Source organism: Prionailurus bengalensis, chromosome D1, assembly GCF_016509475.1.
Source record: "Prionailurus bengalensis isolate Pbe53 chromosome D1, Fcat_Pben_1.1_paternal_pri, whole genome shotgun sequence".
In the NCBI taxonomy this organism is placed as follows: Eukaryota; Metazoa; Chordata; class Mammalia; order Carnivora; family Felidae; genus Prionailurus; species Prionailurus bengalensis.
The window spans coordinates 86,322,664-86,347,547 of record NC_057346.1 but is presented as its reverse complement, the minus strand read 5'-3'; the positions used below and the strand labels follow the sequence as shown (position 1 = coordinate 86,347,547).

The 24,884-nt window shown below is 33.9% G+C and overlaps 1 protein-coding gene across 1 annotated transcript in view; it reads right to left on the bottom strand.

The window, feature by feature from the left end:
* The window catches only part of ELP4 (elongator acetyltransferase complex subunit 4), a 245,962-nt gene that overhangs the window by 201,544 nt on the left and 19,534 nt on the right, over positions 1–24,884 (bottom strand). The window contains 1 exon segment of the mRNA XM_043580877.1: positions 13,530–13,651. Within this exon segment, the coding sequence (XP_043436812.1) occupies positions 13,530–13,651 (122 nt within the window).

Here is a 24,884-nt window from a genome sequence, read left to right as displayed (position 1 = left end):
GGTTAAGTGTCCGACTTCAGCTCAGGTCATGATCTCACAGTTCATGGGTTCGAGCCCTGCATCGGGCTCTGTGCTGACAGCTCAGAGCCTGGAACCTTTTTCAGATTCTGTGTCTCCCTCTCTCTGTCCCTCCCATGCTCACGCTCTGTCTCTCTCTCTATCTCAAAAATAAATAAACATCAAAAAAAAGAAAAAGGAAAAGAAAAAGAAACAGATGGGTAGCAGATACCTCAACAACCCTGGATTTCAGAAGATGGTCTTCAAAGTATGAGGAAAACTGATATTGAACCTATAATTCTTCATGAGGAAAATCATCTATTAAGTATAAACTATACTCATTTTTTAAAAAGCATATAATATTTAAAGCTTACCTACCACAAACCTTTTCTAAAAAAAAGTATTTGAAGATATAATCTAGCCATTAAAAAAAGAATCCAATAAAGAGGTAGAAATTATAAAAATAAAAAAATTAGTAATATGTTAATAACAAAATGAAGACATGTATATCTTCTATCAACCAGAAAATAAAAGGTTTATTTTATTTTACACATCTGTGAGAATGACTGTCATCAAAAACACAAGAGATAAAAGTTGGTATGGATGTAGAGAAAAAGGAACCACTGTGCATTGCTGGTGGAAATGTAAATTGGTACAGTCACTATGGAAAACAGAGCTTCTTCAAAATGTTAAAAAGGAACTACTTGGGTTCTGACTCTGCTGGCTAAGCATCTGGCTCTTGATTTAGGCTCAGGCCATGATCCACAGTTGTGAGATCAAAGCCCACGTCGGGCTCCACACTAAGCATGGAGCAATTTCCCCCCAGTTTTATTGCAATAGAACCGACATATAACATTGAATTAGTTTCATGTGTACAAAATAATGATTTCATGTATGTATATAATATAAAATGATGACTATAAGTTTAGTTAACATCCATCACCTCACTTACTATGTTTTCTTTTTTCCTTGTGATGAGAATTTTAAAATCTCTCTTGGCAACTTTCCAATATACATTACAGTATTGTTAATTCTAGTCACCACGCTGTACATTACATCCCCATGATTTACTTATCGTATAATTGAAAATTTGTACCTTTTGTCCACAGTCACCCATTTCCCCCACCCTCACCTCTTGCAACCACCAATCTGTTCTCCATTTTTAGGAGTTTGGTTTCTTAGATTCCACATATAGCTAAGATCATGCATGATTTGTCTCTCTGACTTATTTCACTTAGCATAATGCTCACAAGATTTATCTATATTGTCACAAATGGCAGAATTTCCTTCTTTTTTTAATTGCCAAATAGTATTCTATTATTGTTTAAATTTTTGGCTACCATCTGTTATTTTTTTGTAATAAAGTATATCTCTCAAAATTTTAAATTCAAATGTGTATATATATGTATCCAATCCCAGATGCAGTGGAAGAGTTCTTGAGGAAAAAAATGTATTTTATAAATAAAGGCAAATTTCCTTAATTTTCTTGCAGTATAATAAGGTATACTTTTTAAAGGATAAAAGCACTTCCTTAGAAGAACTTGATTACTGGATTATTTCCCCTTATTTTATTGTTAGTATTTCACAAAAATTGGAAAAAATTTCAAACTCCATAAAAACATCTACCAAAGGTCCAGTTCCTGATTAATCAGCTTTAGTATCTTTTAACTACATAGAGAGAATGTTCTTTTTTTCCTTAACATTATTTCTCCTCCTGGTAGAATATTTCCCAAATGAGCAAGGTAACACTTGTGAATGCATGATACTTCTGAGTGAAATACATGGTAAGAAGCATAGGTTAAGTTCCAACTTCATAGGGACACAGAAGTATTCCCAAGAAAACATCAACACATTGAAAATGGAGATTGGGGCACCTGAGTGGCTCAGTGGGTTAAGTATCCAATTTCCTCTCAGGTCATGATCTTGTAGTTCATGGGTTTGGGCCTGGCATCGGGCTCTGTGCTGACAGTGAGGAACCTGAAGCCTGCTTCAGATTCTGTGTCTCTCTCCCTCTCTCTCTCAAAAATAAATAAATATTAATTTTTTTTAAAAGTGGGGATTATTTTTAAATTGGTGGCACTAGGCTAAACAAGGACAATTAAGATTTGTGACAGTTCTGAGAAGTGGGTAATTCCAATACATCGAAGCTCAGGTTTAAAATTGAAGCATACATTTACTGCATTTCATTGATTCTGGTTTTTTTTCATATGTCATTATTTATGAAATTGGGGTACATTTTACAATTGATATTATATCAAACAGAAAGTCATCATTGTCTGTGTATGTATGAACTTGGTTGTTATTCTTAGTGTGTAAGTGGACAAATGTAATTTTTTGATGTTTCAGCCAAGAATCCATACATAACTCAATTAAAAAAGAATATGAATCCTGGTTTTCCAGAAAACCTCCTTTGATACTTTTTGGGAAAGTCATCTGATGGATGGCATTGTTTTAGAATAAAATGTGGGAAAAAAAGAGGAGCATTTAATAAGAAATGCTGTATCACCAGTGTTCTTGATGACACAGAAAACAGTATCATGTGAAAAACTGGTAATGCCCAATGACTATAAAGAAGAAAGTAATTCATTATAGTAATATGAATGTGAAGTTTTATGAGTAAGTTACATTTTGCTTATCTTTTGTAGCTACAAGTGTGATATGATTTTTAAAAAAGTCTAAGAAAACTTGAAAATAATTAAATAGAAACCCTAAGTTAAAAGAACACATTCTGTTTAAGTTTATTTGGCCGTGTTTTTGTCTCAGTGGTACATAAAAGTGATGCATCTTGTGGTCAGTGGCATCTCAGATTTGATAAAATATGGTTATTTCTTTAGTAAGTGGGCCAAAATTCCTTTAGCATCTCCATTTTTTTGAAAAAAAAATTTAATGTTTATTTTTGAGAGAGAGAGATTGAGAGAGAGAGAGACAGAGAGAGCATGCAAGTGGGGGAGGGGCAGAGAGAGAGGAGACACAGAATCTGAAGCAGACTGCAGGCTGTCAGCATAGAGCCCCATGCAGGGCTCGAACTCACGAACTGTGAGATCATGACCTGAGCTGAAGTCAGACACTTAACTGACTGAGCCACCCAGGTGCCTAGCATCTCCATTTTTAAGCCTTCCAACAATATATAAAAAACTTTTAACACAACATGGTGTGAAAAAGTCATGCTAGTAATTTACCTCGCTAGACCTATGTGAACACTTGGTAACTCTTCAGTATTTGCATCATTCTTTTAGCCAGAAATCTGAACAAAAATAGCAGAAAATAAAAAAAACTGGTCAACGCAAATTAAGAGTTGTGTGGTTTTTACGTGTGGTGAACTCCAGAACTCAAGTCTAAGGTAATAGTGTTAGATCATCCTATATAATCCTCTGACAAAAAAATCCATTATATAAAAATTTGGTCTTACTGGTTTCAATACTGATATTCAGAATTCAAATGAAAACTGAATTATTTAAACATATACCAAAACCAATATTTGGGGGAAGAAAACGATTTATTTTAAGTTAGCTCTACACCCAATGTGGGGCTTGAACTCATGACCCTAAGATTAAGAGTCATATGCTCCACAGACTGAGCCAGCCAGGTGCCCGATTATTCAGATGTTTTTTAATCTTCCAATATTCTGAAATTTGTTCTGTAAGACTTTGTATTTAGTATGTTGTTACATTTGTAAGCCCTAAATTTTTTTTTTGAAGTATGCCATCACCTAACCTGCTTATGGTGATTCCTTGACCCTACCAGAGATGATGACTGCTATAATCTACACTATTTGTTACAGTGTCTATATCTAATCAAACGAAAAGTTTATTTAATGTTTTGATAAAATCTGTCTTACAAGAGAATGCTAAGAATAAGCTCTTAAATATTCAATGATTACAGCTGTAATCAAAGATCAAGATTCTCCCCTATGCTTTTGAATCACCAGTCTTTGATTTCTCACTCAGAGCACCAACAGAACACGTTTCATGATTGTTATACTCTTGTTTCTTAAAAGAAAGAATATCAGATTTTTGGTTCTTTTATAGAGTACGGTGCTTATAGTGACCATACATTTGGTAGCAAGGATCAGGAATAAGTAAAAATGAAAAGCAAGCTTCGTATGGTCTACACAGAAGATAGGAATGAAAAGTATAAAATTTCTCTCTCTTAATCAGATGAATCATGTTGGAAAATTAACACAAATAAAGAAATTGGCACTACCTTTGGACAAAAACAACTGCTTATTCTACTTTAACAAAAACTTATATGAAACCAAATTATTATAAACTTCCAATACCAAAATATACTCCAGTAATTAGGGGTATTTATTTTTTTTTCAGCAGAAACATTTATCCTTAGCCATAAGATGCTGTAAATATATTTCTTCCCCTTTCAATTCATGCCATTCTGTGCTTACTGGTATATTATTTTGTGGTCTTTGTTTTGGCAGATGCACAAGCAAAATCTGATTCCAACAGTTTGACCCTTCTCACTTTTTATGTTCTCTAGGGCATAATAAAACCCAAGATACAATCCCTCAGCAGTTAATGAAGCTTAACCTCCCACCCTCTTAATTACCAATGCATTACACCAACTATGGGCATCATACTCCTCTCTAAGCTATTTTACAATTCAGCAGAAGTACTACTGAGCTATTATGTAGCAACATAATCCTTGCAGCATGAGAAATCCTTCTTAAAAATAAAATCTTTTGATCCTTGCAGGTTTTGGTAACTGTATAATTAATACTACTTAAGCATTATCCATGTATCAGTAAGTATATTATATTGTATCAGTAAGTATATTACTTTGTTGATTTCGGGGGAGTTGGGGAACATTTATTTTCTGAAAGTTAGAACGAGAAACAAATTCAAAGATATTATTGACTGATTATCATCATCTGAATACAAGAGTACTCTAAATATCCAGGCTGAGTATCCATCTAGTAAAGATGAGTTCTCCACATTATCTCCGTTTCAATATTTAAAAATACGGGAGAGGTTACTTTAATTGTTAAAAGCATTCAGAAATGTAGATTGCATGGAGTAAGTCAAAGGCCTGTAGGTATATAGCTGATGTTATATGAAAAATGTTTTTAAACTCATGGATTTTAAGATTAGTATTTAGTGAATTATTTCCATCCATATTTCAAATCAAATTCAGTACAGGGAACATCTTGGTGCAATTTATATATATATATTTTTTCTGTTGTATATAAAGAGGGAACAATTACTGATATTACAAAAAGAAAAGGTGAAAAATACTTTCACATTAATATACAAATATTATTTTAACTGAACTCGCAAATTAAGCTACTGACAAAAATGATGCTTTTAATTTGACAACTGCATCAATTACATGAATTGAAAAACAGAAAATGAAACCACTAGGTTAAGAGTAGTGTTCTCAATGCTTTTCCACAGATCCTTATCACATTTCTCTTTCACATAGAAACAAGAACTATATTGAGAAGATTGGAAAAACTCAATTTTCTTCACTAAGATAGAGGGAAGGAGAAGGATAACATGAAGAAAAGGAAATGGAAGTCTACATCAGAAGTATTCAGAAGTAAAGGGAAAGGGTAAAGTCAGTAAAAAAAAATAATACTTTCTTTAAATGCAAATTATAATCTAATTATTTCAAAATATTACCTTTTAAACCATCACATTTTTAAGAGCTCCAGTCATAGAAGGATTTCGAAGCAATTCAGACATGTAATTAATCCCTGAGTTCTACTGCTATTTAGCAGTGAGGTTAGGAAAATGAAGTACAGGCAACTTTAAATTCTTGATTCAGGTCCTAGCAATGTGCCTGCGAATATCAACAGCACTCCAAGTCTTGACCAAGGCACTCACTTAAAAAAACTTTAAAGGGAAATGCACTGTATTTTTTGGCATTGTGGTATTATTGGCTTCCACAATTATTTTCTAGCATATATAAAAATCAAAACTGTTAAGCTGTTAGGAACAAGTCTCTATGAGGTCTATGATAATTTTATCAATTTTCTTCAATATATCAACTTAGATACAGAATTTATATATTTCATATATCAAAATGTAAAAGCTATAATACATATTCCTTCAAAACATTCTCCTTAGTTGACAAGCTTCTTAAGAAAAAAAAAACTTAAGTAAATAAAATAAATAAAAATTCCATGTTTTTGTTTATAGAGAGACAAGGGTACACTGTTGCTATCTATTAATATTTCTAGCCATAAAAATTGGAGTTTTCCTTTTTGAGTTCCTTTACAAAATAAAGTTCATATAGCAAATGCTATCAATGTTTAATCTGGCTCATACTGAGAGAGATAATATAAGTTAAAATGAATAGAGCTACTAATTAGGTAACTAGAATTATTAAAAACGTGACTTTCTGCGTGTGTGTGTGTGTGTGTGTGTGTGTGTTTGTGTGTGTGTGTGTATACATATTATGTATATATTTTGTGTGTGGGATGTATATATATATATATATATATATATGTGTGTGTGTGTGTGTGTGGGTGTGTATTACTATATCTTTATATCTATATCCCTAGTTACAGAAAGAAAATGAATGGTAAATGATGCTGTCCTTGTAATACCTTGATTAAAATACATTTTGTGAAATGTTTTAAAAACTAGACCAAATCTTCACTTAATCATTGATTTTAACAGGTTTAATTAATGAGACGATGTGCAATAATTCCCTTTAGTAAATGCTTACTATATAAGGGTATATATTAACCTGTTTTCTTAAAATAAATGATGTATGAAAATCTATACTAAGTAAACAGATTATGCAATAATTACTTGAGTTATAGAAGGATTCTTATGCTGAAAAGGATTTCTATATAATTCCTGTAAGTATGAAGTGTCCTTATTGAACATAAAATAATTTCTGAAAACCTGATATAATTAAATATTTATAGTTATTGTAAAAGTTAAGATAGTGACAGTGATCTTAACATAATTATTTATTAAATTGAAGTCATAGAATTTTTACAAGGTTGTAAAGAAATATTCTAAAATTTCGGGGATATCTGCTGTCAAAGATATCTCACAATTAATAATGGAATCAGGCATTATCTTTATTTAAGAGGTCCAGATCAGTTATATTCCCAGCTCAGGAGCACACATGGGACTGGTTTTATTTGTTTGATGACATATTCTTTTATTTTTCCAAAATGAACCCGGTTTAGGGAAGATGTCACAAAAATCCTTAGTACATTGTGATGCACTAAATGATACTGGATATCACTTTATTTTGATTAAATTTGAACATTATTTTGTGTTATACACTTGGTGTTAATAGAACAAAATGATTCTCTTTCTGCTCATTGAGTACTGAAAAGTAGGGGCAACAGGATAAATGCACAAAATAGGTTTTTAAAATTCTATAATACCCTGTTATAATCTGTTTTAAGAAGTATAAAGGTAAGATGCTTCATAGTCTCAGATCTCTTTTCTCCTTCCAATTTAAGTCTTTAATACCATCCACCCTGTTTTCGAAATCTAGCACAGCCTTAGACACACACACATACACACACATGAACTGTAAAAAACTTTTATAAAAAGTGGTAAGTGCATTTCAAATGCCTCTGATTTCACTAATATGACATAATACAAAAAGATGGCTGTGCTGTACTAAGGTCACTTTCTGCAACTGCCTGTTGGTTTCTGATGAACAAAACAAAATTTTAGGAAGGAAACACTGGCCACTGAAAGAATCATCCCAACATTAGCTGGAGAGATGGCTCTGTCCTCTTTGGGGTTTTCACACAGTAAAGTTATCCCTTTGTGCATAATAAATCTTCAAAGACCATCTATTTAATCTATGACCCTTGAAGATGCGCTGCCTTTCTCCTTTCATGGGATCTTTTAACATTTTATTCCATGGGGCAACATGTTAATTTGGGGAGCTGATGAGTATTTTTTTTCAAGTTTCAATGGCTCTGGTTTTCAGAATTTGAAGTCATTTATCCCTTCTAAAAGGATTAAATACTTTCTCTTCTATGTTTTCAGAAAAAGTATTCAGAGGACAAATGAACTCTATTTTTAATATTCCTAATTCTCACTTTGTGTGGCTTCTTTTCAAAGAATGGAAAGTACTATATAATGGTTCTAAGATTTTAACATTTAGGCATGACAATAACCATGAAGTATCCACAACCATATTTTTTAGGAGTTCAAAATAAAATTTTTAAAAGTAAATGTGAGGCCTGGAGGAAGTTCTTTAAGATTTTGAAAGCAAAACTCCTGATATTTCATTTTTAATTTGGCATTCCAGAATAAGGTAACCAGGGAACTATCTCTATCTTAATGTGAAGGGTTAAGTGACTTGTGCAAAGTCCTGCAGCTAGTTAAGTAGCATCACAGAAATTAAAATCTAAGCTCATATCCCAAATGTATTTCACCTTCTGAGGATAAATATCCTATCAAAGAATATGGCATTTTTGCTGTATGACTTAGGCTACTTTTCTGCATGCAAATTTCCTTTCTTATGTTGGTGACACACAAATATCAAAGTGAACTTTGTGTTTAATTTAATGTTGTATCAGAAATGGTTTTTACTGGCTAGTGACGGAGAGGTGGGTTTATTGTCCTTTATTCTTTGATCTTATCTTTCATTTTTTGTTGGAAAATAAGGCACATGCCATCTTTTAAAAGCTGGCTACAAATGTAGGTCACTGGAAGCAGTACTGAGCCTTTGCATGATTTTTCTTAGTCTTTTTAGTTTGCCAAAGAAGCTCTAACTGTGGCTGCCAGGGGAGAACTTAGAATTTTAAATAAGCTCTCACAAGTAGCTAGGGGGAAAAAAATCCCTGGGGTCAAACAGCAAATTTCTGGCTCAACTAGCACTTCAGAGTTGTAAGCACTGAAAAGCATATAGATAACATGGTAGTTTTCTGAACAAATCAAAGACAAAGAAATGAAGGGAACATATTCTGATTATAGCTCTGCCTTTAAAGGGCTCTTCATTTATGTGTATTTATACTATGAACAGAAGATACACAGTAATAAAATACTTTTGATAGGAAATAAAACACGTATTATACAGGCTAGAAGAAGTAAAAATGTGTGCGAAGATATGTTATTTACAAGATATTGAGCATGCATAAAGTTTACAGAGAAGAATGACAGAAGGGCCAAAAATTTTTTTTAAATTTTATACAACATAACATATTACTTTTGTTCTGAACATTATAAAACTACAACTCTGAAGATAAGTATAATAAAAAAATGTTCAGTAGTGTATATGGCCAATCAAGGGGTACTTTTTTTTACTTTATTCTTACAGCTATCCCAATTTTTGACAGAATAAGGAAAGAAAAGTCGGATCTGAAATATTTTTCTATTCTATTTACTCAGAAAGCCCAGCCTGTACAATAATGTACTAAAAGCAAACAACTAACCACTCACTGGATTCAGACTTCTAAATCTTGTTCCATGATCAGTTAATGAGAGATGGATGTTAAATATAGACTTAACACCAAATTGACACAAGAAAAGGAAACCTTTTTAATGGTAATTCAATGTTACTGTTTAACAAATAATACTATTTCATTTAACTGTTTTTCTTTTAAAGTTATTTATTTATTTTTGAGAGAGAAAGAGAGAGAGAGAGAGAGAGAGAGAGAGAGAGAGAGAGAGAGAGAACGTACATGGGGGAGGGGCAGGGAGAGAGGGAGAAAGAATCTCAACCAGACCTCACGCTGTCATCGTGAAGTGGGGCTCGAACTCATGAACTATGAGATCATGACCTGAGCTGAAATCTAGAGTCAGACACTTAACCAACTGAGCCACTCAGGCACCAGGTGCCCCAAATTCTAAATCAATTAATATATCTTTTCTCAATCAAAACCAAAAAACCAGGGGCACCTGGGTGGCTCAGTTGGTTAAGCCTCTGACTCTTCATTTCAGCTCAGGTCATGATCTCATGGTTCATGAGTTCAAGCCCCATGTCAGGCTCTGCACTGACAGCATGGAACCTGCTTGGGATTCTCTCTGTCTCTCTCTCTCTCTCTGCCCCCACGCTGCTTGCTCTCTCTCCCAAAATAAATCAATAAACTTAAACAAACAAACAAACAAACAAAAAACAAAGCAAAAGATACAAGGTACAATAAATAAGATCTTAATAAATGAGTTCATTATTTGGGCAACAGACTAATATTTGGGATATGTAAAAATGCTCTAAATTATTGAGATATTCTGATTTTTACTTACAGATTTGAAGTGCAGAAAAAAAGAATTCTGAAGATATTAGTCTAAATTTTCATACTTCAATACTAAATATTTTGTTGCTATATTAATTCATCTAATATGACATAGTTTATTTTCTTTTTAATTTTTTTAATGTTTTTTTTTTTTTTTGAGAGAGAGAGAGAGAGAGAGAGAGAGAGAGAGAGAGAGAGAGAGAGAGGAAGGGGGGAGGGACAGAGAGGGAGAATCCGAAATAGGCTCCAGGCTCTGAGCTGTCAGCACAGAGCCTGACATGAGGCTGGAACTCACGAACCACGAGATCATGACCTGAGCTGAAGTCAGATGCTTAACCGACTGAGCCACCCAGGAGCCCCAATTTATTTTTTATTAAAGTTATTTTGAGAGAGAGCACATGTGCAAGTGCTCAAACAGGGAGGTGCGAAAGAAAGGGAGACAGAGAATCCCAAATAGGCTCCATGCTGTCAGTGTAGAGCCTGACACGGGGCTCAAACCTGGGAACCATGAGATCCTGACCTGAGCTGAAATCAAGAGTCAGATGCTTAACCAACTGAGCCACCTAGGTGCCCCTGATATGGTTTATTTTAAATAAACTGTTACTTATTCCAGGATTCATGGGTTAATATAAGGTAATTCATTTTCAATTATGAAAGACTTTGTCTATATTAGATATGGGTACGTTCATAATAAATGATTTTAAATATGGACTATTTGCTTATTAGCATGTTTGATGTTAAAAAATATGTTCTGTAAACCTCTAGTAAACATCAAGATAAGTTATCGATATTCCTGCCTATAACCATTACTTATCTTGAATGCATATTAAAAAGTAAAACATTTAGGCTCCTAAAATCATCCTAGCCTCCCTCTTTATTCTAACTGTAGTAGATTTTGGATAGTACATAATGTATAAAAGATATAACTCAAAAAGTTAATGCCATAAGTCAGGAATTAACCCTTTGTTCTAGATATTAGACATCTCTTCCTGCATGAATATAATCAATACAGGCATGTCGTCACTAAAAGTATTTGAATTAAGCTTTAACACTCACCTTAGTATATTAAGAAATAGCATTTAATTTTACTTCTGAAAATCACATTATAAATATTAACATATATTGTTTAAAATTATGCAAAGTATATAATAGAAAAATGCAGCATTTTCAAGTTTTAAAGAAATTATGTATGTACGTGTGTGAATATATTTTTTATTTCTAAAAAAATCAGCCTACCTACTGATAAACACAAATATTTTAACTTAAAAATCTAATTTTTGCTATTTTACAAAACATTCCATAGAAAAATTTCAGAGAATACTTATCACTGTATTTGAGATGATTACGAACATTCTCTTAGATAAAAAAAGTTAACTGAAAAATACTTACCAATGTGTTTTTAAAAGCTTTAACAACATCATGTATATTGTTCTATAGGATTTTCTAAGGGGTGTAATTTTTCAACATTACATCTTAATGCTGACTTCCTGAAGGAGCTTTGACTACAATAGGCATGAATATGTTTTCAAAGGATGATGGATAAATTGCTGGGTGGTTATATAATATATCTTAGGCAGCTGATGGGGCTTTTTATCCTTTACTTGTCTTTTAGTTATACACAGTTTTAAGATAATTATGGTCTCTAAGATTTTCTTTTCCCTTTTCTTGTACCAGCAATATTTGTCTTGGTTATAGGTTCCAGAAATTCCCAAGCATACATCATAAAATTAAAACTAAGCAATTACAGCATTCCCCACTCTACCTCCCCATCCCCCCCCCCCAACACTGACCCATGGTGTATCTCTAAATGCTATTAATACCTTCGTTTTGGTCATTCATTTTCGGACTGTTTAATACAAATGACTCTTATATAACTCTAATAGAGTTGGGAACACTGAAATCCTGACTGAATATTATGTAGGAAAACCTACTTATCTATGTTACTCCTCAACTTCTCATTTTAAATAGTTCATTTGTTCTTCTCAGTGATACACTACAAACTTTGTCTACATGTTGGTGTTATGAAGATTATAAATAATTACAATTTGTATAGGCATAAATTTTTAATTCAGTCTATTCTAAACTTGTGAAAACTAGACCACATTAAGGGTATGCAGGTTGAAAAAAATATTTTTTATAATTTTTTAATACAAAAATGAGAATGGCATATTATTCTTTTAAATCCAACTATTTTATTATTACATATTAAAAAATGAAAGAAATATAAAAGATATATGAAATATATATGAAATATGGGCATATATATATTGTCCTCTTTGAATTTTAAAGTGTGCTTTGGTTTTAAAAAGATATAGTACATTAACCACATATCTTATTTTATTACTTGTTTCTTGGAAAAGAATAATTTCTGTTATTTTCAAAGCAAAATAATATTAATAGATGAGTACTTTTTTCCTAGGTTTTTTTTTTTTTTTTAATTTTTTACTGTTTATTTATTTTGAGAGAGAAACAGAGACAGAGCTTGAGTGGAGGAGGAGCAGAGAGAGAGGGAGACGCAGAATCTGAAACAGGCTCTAGGTTCTGAGCTGTCAGCACAGAGCCCGGCATGGGGCTTGAACTCACGAACAGTGAGATCATGACCTGAGTCAAAATCGCCCACTTAACTGACTGAGCCACCGAGGCACCCAATAATTGAGTACTTCTAATTTCTGTATCTTTCTTCTGATTTACATCTTTAGGATACTGGTATTTAATATCCGATAATATTCTGCTGTTGTTTTTTCTTTACCTAACTTTTTACAGAGTTCTCTTATTTTCATGACTATAGTATAGCAATAATTTTATGTATTTCAGTTTTGAGTAGCTATTACTATTTTTCCCACTGCCAATATCAATTTTAAGTTAAAAAATTGTCTGAGAACATTAATTTAAAAATGAAACTACATGTGTTTCTCTCTGTCTCAAAAATAAACAAACATAAAAAGAAAATTTAATAAAAAAAAAAAAGGGGGGGCACCTGGGTGGCTCAGTTGGTTGAGCAACCAACTTTGGCTCAGGTCATGATCTCATGGTTTGTGAGTTCAAGCCCCGTGTCCGGCTCTGTGCTGACAGCTCAGAGCCTGAGCCTGCTTCAGATTCTGTGTTTCCCTCTCTCTCTGCCCTCCCCTGCTCATGTTCTGTCTCTCTCTGTCTCAAAAATAAATAAACATTAAAAAAAAAAATTTAAATGAAACTACATGTTCAAATAAATTTTAAGAGAATAAAATATATGTATGTTCCCATTAATGGATTTAAATACAGTTTGTATATATACAAACATATATTTTGTTTACATATATATAAGCAATATTTTTTCATGAAATGTTCAAAATGAAATACTGAATAGTATATTCTATACCTGTAAAATATCAGCCGGGTCTTCTTTTGCAGATGCAACCAACAAAGTATGCCCATTGATGATTCCTTCTGCCAGGAAATACTTGAAGAGCAAAGAAGAATAAATATTATATTTATCCTCTTCTGTAAAAAAGAAAAAAATATAGTCAGAATCCTATCATATAGCAAGCATACTCAGACATTCTTGTAATTTTTCTCCTTAAAACAAGTATATGAGGTGGGGTAATAACTGTCTTCCTAAAGTACAGTTAGATAGGCTAAGAAACTTATTTATCTAGGTGGTCAATGAGAAGTGAGTCCTTTTAATATAGTCTGATTACAAATTTTTTCTCAATCTATTGCACCACTTCTGATATCCACAAAATTTAGAGGATTATGTATGCTTATAGCAAGGAAATCACAGATATTTTTGTCTTTACTAAGATTTTTTTTTTAGGCATTGCAACTCTAAAATGGCTATTCTTGGGGTGCCTGGATAGTTTAGTTGGTTAAGCATCCAACTTTGGCTCAGGTCATGATCTCACAGTTTGTGAGTTCGAGTCCAGTGTTGGCTCGGCACTGACAGCTCAGAGCCTGGAGCCTGATTCAGATTCTGTGCCTCCTTTTCTCTGTCTGTCCCTCCTCCATTTGTGCTCTCTCTCTCTCTCTCTCTCTCTCTCAAAAGTAAAGAAACATTAAAATGGCTATTCTTATCTACCAATCAGTTTGTAAACTCACACTTAATTTCTTACATGTCACAACAATTAAGCACTTAGTGTATGTAGTCTGAAAATTAATATTTATAAAATTTGTAAAAATAGTATTACTTCTACATTTGTGTTTTAGGCTTTATATCCAATAGCAATTTAAATTGAAGATTTTCAGTTGAGAGTTCTTAAATTTGTACTAAATGATTTCCTAGTAAACGGTCCTTTTACCTTTCATTATTCCTTCATCCTCTCTTCTTTCTGAATTTTTATGAAAAAATGATGTGTCAGGTTTGACAGAAATGTGTTAATATTTCTGTGATTTTGTGACATAATATAAACAACTTGAGTATATCTTTGTTTTCTTAATATTACTGATAGCTACATGCCTACATTTTTTTTTAATTTTTTTTTTCAACGTTTATTTATTTTTGGGACAGAGAGAGACAGAGCATGAACGGGGGAGGGGCAGAGAGAGAGAATCGGAAACAGGCTCCAGGCTCTGAGCCATCAGCCCAGAGCCTGACGCGGGGCTCGAACTCACGGACCGTGAGATTGTGACCTGGCTGAAGTCGGACGCTTAACCGACTGCGCCACCCAGGCGCCCCGCCTACATTTTTATATCAGTCTTCTTTCCTTTAATACTTTGAGGACAACACAAAACCAGAGACAAAGGTAAATTTATTGCATTATCTAAAAAAAGAGAAGCCATGATTAATTTATTCAACAAATATTAATTGAATTCCTGTAATATGTCAGGCATTGTTAATATCTGTAAAACCCACACTATTAAAAAAATATTCCTAATCAACTGAGCCACCCAGGTGTCTCATTATTAAAAAATATTCCGAAGAAAGTTTGAATTTGTGGTAATGTTAGCACTGTGCAAAGCTTCTTGCAGCTATAATTATAAAACCTGAAAAAATATCATTAAAAAATATTTGAAGGCATTGGAAAGCAACGAAAAACAGAAGCCACAGCAGTTTCCTTTTGAAAGACTGTGATCATGACATGTAAGAATTTCTAATTTCTGGCTTTTTGGCTTAAAAGTGTTCTTAACCTCCCTTAGCTCTGGAAGCTTTAATTCAAATCCTTTCCAGCTTGAGATAGCAGAATGTAGAGTTCAGAAAACAGCTGAAAGTTTAAGGGAAAAATCCTTGAAGTAAGAGTTCTGCAAATGTTATCAAATGTGCCCAAATCCCTGGTTGACCTCTAAGCCATCTATTATCTATGCATGAGAGGGAGAAAGAAACAGTTAAGTAGGAAAGAGAAAACAGGATAAACTTGAAAGACAATTAAATCATGTGAGATTTACAAATTTAATGCTCCCCTGAAGGCATTTATTTCCCCACCTGAGAGCAGAATCTTGTATTAAAGAAAGCTGAAGTCTCACTGACTTGAGGTGGCAGAGGACAAAACTCAGGGCTGAGAACCATAGAAAGTGTGAGCCCCCAAATCCGAGTATAAATTCTGTACAAATATTTGGTTCTCTTCTAAATTCTGATTGTAAGAGACAGCACTGTGTGACCAAGTTAAAAAAGCAAAACCTAAAATCTGGAAAATCGAGCAGAGATACTATCCGCTGCACAATATATTGAAATGAGAGTTAATTTAAGATCAGGCAAATTAACTGTCTATTAAAACAAAAAACCTGAAACCCTCAGGAAAACAGAATAGAATTCATAATGCATTTTTTACAGTGTGAAGATTTCAACCAAAAATTACTGAATGTGATCCATACTAAGGAAAACACAACCTACAGAAACTGACTCAAAGTAAAATGCATTAAAAGTATTAAAGGAAAATATATCAATAAGTGAACAGAAAAGGAATATCGAAAGAGGACGAGAAACTATACAAATGAATGACAGAAAATTTAGAGCTTAAAATTATTATTCCTTATAGGAAAAACTTATTTGTGATTTCATGAGTAGATTGGAGATGAAGGAAGGAAAAAAAACAATCAGTACATCTGAAGGGAGATCAACAGAAATGATGAAATCTGAAGAACAAGGAAAAATATTAAGAAAATTGAACAGAACCTCAGAGATGTGGAACAATACAGAGCAGTCCAAAACATGAGTCCTAGTCACTGGCAGACAATAAGAAACAGAAACAGTATTTAAATTTTCTATTTGATCAAATATTCAGTTACAGATCTAAGAAGTATAAGAAGGCTCTCCTAGGATAAATGCAAAAAAAAAACCAAAAAACCCCAAAAAAACCTCCCCAAATCTAAGTACACCATGGTTAAATCTTAGAAGCAGCAGGGAGAAATGACATATGACATACAGAGGCACAATGATAAAATCAACAACTGATTTTTCATCTGAAACAACAAAGGCTGGAGGATATGGTAATTATATATTATAAGAGTTGAAAGAGAAACAAGTAATAAAAAATTATCAATGTGTAAAACACATTCAACAACTGAGGTGAAATACTATTTTCAGATAGGACAGCAGACTTGTACTACAAGACCTAAAAGCTAAAGGAAAATTACACAACATGTTAAACTGCATTTACAGGAAGGAATAAAGAATATAAATAATGACAAATATGTAAGAAATTATAACACTCTGTGATCATGTATATATGTACTTATGTGCATAGATGTGTGTGGATAAATTGTTTCTTTGAATTTCTGAAAAAAATACAACTGTTTAAAGCAAAACTGACAGAACTAAGTAAAGATAGACATAAGTTCAATTTGGAGATTTTATCATACATTTCTTAGTAACTGGCAGAACAGCTAAAGAGAAAAATCATTTCGAAAATAGAAAAATCTGAACCTTATCAACCACTTTGAATTAGATAATATACAGTTCCAGAATATACATTTTTTTTTTTTTTTTATTCTCGTTAGTTAACATACAGTGTAGTCTGGGCTTTAGGAGTAGAACCAAGTGATTCATCTCTTACATATAACACCCAGTGCTCATCCCAACAAGTGCCCTTCTTAATGCCCATCACCAATTACCCTACTCCCATCAACCCTGTTTGTTCTCTGTATTTGGAGTCTTTTATGATTTGCCTCCCTCTCTGTTTTTATCTTATTTTTCCTTCCCTTCCCCTATGTTCATCTGTTGAGTTTCTCAAATTCCACATATGAGTAAAATCATATGATATCTGTCTTTCTCTGACTGACTTATTTTGCTTAGCATAATATCCTCCAGATACATCTACATTGTTGCAAATGGCAAGATATTTCATTCTTTTTCATTGCTGAGTAGTATTCCATTGTATATATATATATATATATATATATATATATATATATATATACACACACACACACACACATACATACATACACACACACACACACACGCCACATCCTCTTAATCCATTCATCAGTTGATGGCCATTTGGGCTCTTCCCATAATTTGGCTATTGTTGATAGCACTGCTTCTGGAATATACATTCTTTAGTGCATCTAGAATGTACACCAAGATAAACCACATGCTATTCCAAAAAACAAGTTGCAAAACACTTCAAAATATTAAAATATTACTTTAGAAACTGAAATTTTAAAAATTCCATTTATGATCTGGGGCGCCTGGTTGGCGCAGTCGGTTAAGCGTCCGACTTCAGCCAGGTCATGATCTTGCCTTCCGTGAGTTCGAGCCCCGCGTCAGGCTCTGGGCTGATGGCTCAGAGCCTGGAGCCTGTTTCCAATTCTGTGTCTCCCTCTCTCTCTGCCCCTCCCCCATTCATGCTCTGTCTCTCTCTGTCCCAAAAATAAATAAACGTTGAAAAAAAAATTTAAAAAAAAATTCCATTTATGATCAATTGAAAAAACCATGAAATATTTTGGAGAAATTTGACAATATATGTGCATGAATTAGCCCCACAGTGAAAAGTACAAAATATTGTGAGAGTAAGTAAAGAAAGCCTAAATAAATAGAGAAGTATATCCTGTTCAGGGAATACAAGACTCAAATCTTTCTAAACTGATCTATAGTTTTAATGGAATTCCAATGCAAACCCAATAAGATTTTTAGAGAAACTGATAAGCTAATTCTGAAATTTACATAGAAATCTAAAGTTCCTAGAATAGTCCAACAAATTTGTAAAAGAACAATTGGAGGACTTACTATCTGATTTCAAGACTTAGGATAAAGCTATAATCAAGGCAATATGGAATTAGCTAAAGGATAGAAATAGAAATCAATATAAAAGGATAGAGTCCAGAAATAAACCCACATGACTGATTTTTTAGAAAGGTGGAGAAATAACTGTTTTTTTTTTTCTTTTTTGACAAATTGTCCTGGAATAATGGGTACCCAGATGCAAAACACAATAAAAAATCTCAGTCTTACCCCAGAGTATAAATTAAAAAAACAAAACAAAACAAAATTTCTATCTTACTTCATACTAATACTCAAATATTTACCTTGAAATGTATCACAAAAATATAAGAGCTGAAACAATAAAACTATTAGAAGAAAACATAGGGAATAACTTTGCAACCTTGGAGTAGATTTCTCAAGGTATGGAAGCATGAACCATAACAGAAAAAAAGTGGATAGCAAGCTACAGAAAGAAAATATTTGCAATACATATATCTGATAGAGAACTAGTATCCAGTATACATACTAAAAAGTCTTCTAATTCCATGAGGACAAACCACCCAATATAAAAACGAGCAAAAGATCTGAATACACCCTTCACAAAAGAAGACATATGAATATCCAGTAAATGTATAAAAATAAGTTTAACTGTATTAAACCCTGGAAAAAAAACTCAAAAAACACTGTGAGAGACCACTACAATCCTACTAGAAAAGGTAAAATAAAAATACAATACTAAGTATTGACAAGAATGTGGAACAAATAAAATGCTCCTACATTGCTAGTGGCAATGCAAAATGGTACAGCTGCTTCAGAAGATAGTTTGGCAATTTCTGATAAAGTTAAACTTACACTTAAACGAACCAGCAATGCTACTCCTGCATTTTTACCCATGAGACATGAAAACACATGTCCATACATAGTTTTATACAGAATGTTTATGGCAATTTTGGTAACATCCAAAAGCTGTAAACAACACGAATGCCCATCAATTTGTGAATGGAAAAGACGAATGGTACATTCACAAATGAAATACTTCTAAACAATAAAATAATGTACATGCAACATAGATGAATCTCAAAAACATTAAGCTAAGTGAAAAAAGCCGACACAAAAATTATGCATGGCATGGTTGCCTTTATGTGACATTCTACAGAAAGTAAAATTAATCTCTAGTGATAGAAAGGAGTTAGATGTTTGGGGCCAGAAAACTTTTTTGGGCATGAGGAAATTTTGGAAGATGCATGGAAATGTTTTATATCTTTATTGCTGTGGTGGTTCTATGTATATACACATTTGTAAAATGTAACTAACATATACACTTAAAATGGGTCCATTTCATTGTGTGTAATTTATAGTTCAGTAAAGTTGGTTTATTGAAACGCTTTCTTAAGGTGCAATTAAAACAGCAGGTGGTAACTTGTTGATAAACCTTCTCAGTACAGTGAATTAGAGCAAATCCATGATCAAAAGTATAGTAGATTTACATCAAGTTCAATTGTATATATTAAAGAACATAGTTCTTTAATACTATCATTGCAAGTGAATATCCACAAATCTAAAAGACGCAAAATGGGCTTGACACGGATTTAGGAGCATTTCATGAAAGTTTTGTGTGTAAGGGAAAAACACTTTCAATGCCTCTGTACTGCTTACAGCTGACAGGTGGAAAAGAGAACAGAGGCAGATGGAGGTAAGGTAACCGGCACTGCCTATTCTCTAATGCAGTTATCATACTGGGGGGAGGGCGGGGCACTCACTTTACATAACTAACAATTTATCTCTATTCAACTTTAGGAAAAAAAAAAACCCAAGAAAGTCATGTTTAAAAAAAGAATTGATTTTACCTTAAGGAATTACTAGTGGGTTAGTTTACACAAGCAACCATATAAACACAGGTCATTAAAAATTACTTATGTAAAAACCAAATTGGATACTAAAAATTTTACTTTCTAAGGCTGACATTTTACAACATGGAAAATAAATTTTTAAAAACTCTTCCACCATCCATCACTTTCACAGAATTGCTAAACTGTGCTATATTTCCTTTCAGTACTTTTTCTGTGGTGTTTTCCTACATGGTTACAATATTACTGAATTTTATGTTCTCCTATTTTCACATGTTTCATAGTCTTGTAGCTGTCACGTTTCAGGGGCCATAATATTCTAGAAAATGTATGTACTAGAATTTATTTCATCATCTCTCTACCATGGACTTTTCCTGCTTTTAGGCTTTTGTTATTATTAAATCTTTTATTCATTCATTCATTCATTCATTCGTTCATTCATTTATTTATTTATAGAGAAAGAGAGAGAAAGAGTGCAAGCACAAGTTGGGGAGGGACAGAGAGAGAGGGAGAGAGAGAATCCCAAGCAGGTTCTACACTGTCAGTGCAGAGTCCAACACAGGTCTTGAACTCACCAACCACGAGATCACGACCTGAGCTGAAATCAAGAGTCAGACACTTAGCCTACTGAGCCACCCAGGGGCCCTTTTGTTGTTATTAAATACAGAAGTACAAAAGTGCCTCAAATCACACATATCCAAGATGGAACTCAGTAACTCATTATTTTTTTTCTTCCAAATGTGGTCATTTCAGTTTTTAGGAAATCAGGACTTATTTTTGATTCCTCTTCTCTCTCTCCCACCAATGCATTCCTTTACCCATCCTTAAAATCCTGTTATATTTATTTTCAAAGTATTTCTGAAATTTGATTGTCACTCAAATCAGTGTCACTCCCCTAACTAATCATGCTACCAACAACTCTTGTCGACACCACTGTGACACCACAGTGTCACTCCCCTAATCATGCTACCAAAAACTCTTGCCTACACCACTGCAATCACCTCTTATTTCTTTTCATCCACTCTAATCCTCCAATTTAGTAGTAAACTTTTGAAAATACAAACCCAATCATTTCACTTCCCAACTTAAAACCTTTCAGTGGTTTCTCATTGCTGTTGGGAGAAAGAACTAAATCCTTTAACCTGGTCTATATGCTCTGTGTGGTCACCGCCAAAGAGCAGAGTTTAATGTGTATAATAAAAATATTTGCGTTAAAAGTGGTATCATACTGTCATTTCCCTATAAAAGGACACGGTGGTTGTTTAACAACTTCTCAGTAAAAGTAAATGAGAAATAAGCCTAACTAAAATAATTATTTGTAAAATTAAGGTTACATCTATACACTAGTAAGGGAATGAACAACCATATTGGGTAAGTACTGCATAAACTAGGGAGAGTCACAGATAATAAAAAATATTGAGTGATGTATCATTAATGAAGAGTGACAATAACCTAGATGGCAGAATTCCTCTTTTTCTACTTATGTTTTAAATGAGTGTGAGTTGTAACTTTTTTCCTACCTATATACAATTCCTACTGATCTTATCTACACTTATAACTTAAATTAATATCTCTAGTTGCTATACTGCATCTTAAGTCAGGATGTGTTGCATAAATTACTTCACCTTTTTGGCTAGCTAATTCCCTCAAAAGTCCCTCCCAGACCCAAATTAGGTAAACTCATCCTTGGAGAAGCTTTCCTCAAGGCTGGGTGAGATGACCAGAGTGCCCTGGAGCATCTTGTTAACTCCTACGGTAGCATTTAATATACATACTGAAATTTCTCCACCAAGCTAAAAGATCCTCATGGCAGAGAATGTATTTTATTGTTGTATTGCTAGCAGTAGGCACATACTATACATTTAGTAGTATAATTTGTATAATTAAGGAAAAAACAAAAATCTATCTTGTCTTGTAAATCAGCCAGAACTACTGAAGTTTGGCTGAAAACACACCCTAGTGTACATGCACACACACACACACACACACACACACACACACACACACACACACATGCACACACACAGTTTTTTCAAAGACTCCTATGTGGCAGTCAAAACCGATAGGAGGAAGATCACCTATTTAGAGTTGAGCAAAAAACAATACGCTCTTCAAGCTGAAAGTCACCATTTTTGTGAAACAAATTTTGAGGTTGTACATTAAGCATTTAATTAATCTATTGAGTGAATCCCCATAACACTGGAAAAGCAAAAATGATAACGATGTGACAAAATCGCCAAAAAGCAAATGTAGTTTTGGCCTGAATTAACAGTCTAATTCTTAGGTTGAGAGATGGAAGTCCTAGTCTATTCTACAGTAGTGGACCATACTGGCAATAGTATATATTTCATTCAGGGACTTACACAAACTAAAGCATATTCAGAATGAAGTGACCAGGAGGGTGAAAGAACTTAAAAGCATGAGAAAAAGGATACTTAGGTTGAAGAAAAAGAGACCCAAAGGATGTAACAGACCTGTCTCCAAATATCTAATGGACTGTCATATGTAAATGGAATCACACAAGAGGTAGAATGAAGCCTAATAGATAGGAACAACAGGAATATCAATTTTTCTTAACATCAAAGTCCAAAAGAGCTGCCCCTTTCATTGTGTTGGGAATGCTAACAAAGTCACCAAGGACTTTCTAATTGTCTGTTTTCTGGGACACTTTAAAATCTTTCTTATTTCATTTGTCTATTGCAGCTATTATCAAGGACAAATTTCTTCCTGAAATTATACTCTCCTTCTCCATTAATGCTCTATTTTTAAGACACTTCTTGTTCCCAATTGCCCTGTTTCTTTAGACTCAATTCCTTGGTAAATAAATATGAATTGCTTCTATTAAATTTCTCTAGTCACTACTTTCAACTAAGCTATGTCAAATCTTCCTTTCTCATCTCTTGACATCTAGAGCTAATTCCATGACTTTCTCACCAGTTTCAGTTATTAAAACTTGGAACAGTCAAGTTTAAAACTTCAATATTCAGTGCAAACCTTCCCCCTCCTTTAGTGGAGACTGAGACTTGTAACTTGAAAGTCTTAGTGGGACAGAGGGGTTCCAAAGGAAAGGAAGATTCTAAAATGCCTCTTCCTCCATGTCTTCTTTCCAAGTCCTAGTTCTGTTGTTAGGAGATCAGGGGGAAAAACGTGGCAGTGATCAGCTTACATAATTGGCTGTCTGGTTAGGGAGAGATGTCCTTAGCCTCATATGATCTGGTCTAGTTAAGCCTGCTGTTTTGTAGCCTTTGAAGTTGTGGTGGTTTCTATGTTTTTCTATGGGTGGGTTCTATGGTTTTTGTGGGTAGTGCTCAGTTTCATTTTGGTCACATCTGCTGCTGAGAAACCCTTCCGAGGTGGAATCTAGGTTTTGGGGGGCTGGCCAGTAATTCATATTCAAATTCTGCTCTGGTAATATTAGCTATTGCTATCATTATTATTTTGGCTATTTATATAATCTCTCCCAGCAGGCTTCTGTCCTTTTCCTACACCAGACACAGAAAACAGTGTTGTTGTCGGGAATGATGACAAACCCTGGGAGATTTAAGACAGGCTTCCTCCAAGGACTCTCTCACCATGCACTACTCACTGAAGGGCTTACAGGTTCAGAAGTTTAGCAAGAAGTCAATTGGGAAACAAGGATGCCAGTCTTTGCTTCTTGTAAGGATCCTCAATGTCTATGACTGATGCTCTTAGGAATTGTACCGCCTTACCTGCCTGAGTGAGGGATCACTTTTGAACTTGAATATTGCACTCTTGCTCTCTCCAATCTTTGTCTGTGATGCTTACTAATGGTGGTGATGGTAACAGTTACGAGGAAGTAGCTGTGGTGGATCTCTGGACCTGCAAGGAAGTATTTAATCCCAACTACAGGAATGGGGAAACTTTCATCTTCGCTTTCTTTTTCTCACTTTGGGCTATCGTCAACACTTCTGAGTTCCTCAACATCCTGTAAAAAGTAATACATAACTAATCTTGACCACTAACTATATGCTAAACATGGTGCAATGTACTTGTCATGCATTAGTTCACTTAATCCTCATAATAACTTGTAAGATAAATGTTGTTAATCCCTATCGTATAGGTAAGAAAAGGAAGGCACAGGGAAGGCAAGCAGCTTGCCTAAGGTGACACAGTTAGTAAAGATCAGGGCTATGAGATGAATCAGCCAGTCTGATTCCAGAGGCTATGCTCGTATCTCTTCCATGGGCTTATTTTCCTTTACCTATCCCTTAACTGATATGCTTTGGCTTTAGACTTCGATTTGCTTTTCTTTTTACTCTAGGTATTCTTAGTCTTTCCTGGAATCTCAGCCCACTCTGAGAATATGATGCAAGTTATACCTTATTCTAACAATATACACAGTCATATACAAATTTACATGTAATTTCAGGGAATTAAGAGACCGCCCCCCCCCCCCCCAAGTTCCATCTATGGCTCCTCCATGGTCTACAAATCTGGGCATTCTAATACATACCTATGAATGACTTCAACCAAAAAGTATCAGTTGCATAAAGTATCAGTCAAATAATATTGACAGATCCAAAATATTTTTCTCTAGCCTAAATTTAATACTCATAAACTTCAGTATGTTTAAACCAAATTCATACTTCACATCAACATTTGCTCCTTCTCCTCCTTTTCTGACTTCACCTAATGGTACTAACTCCAAACCTTCTCAGGCCAAACATCTGGGAATCATCCTATCTCTTGTCTCTCCTTTATCTCCCACACATTTAGAAAGAACAGAAGA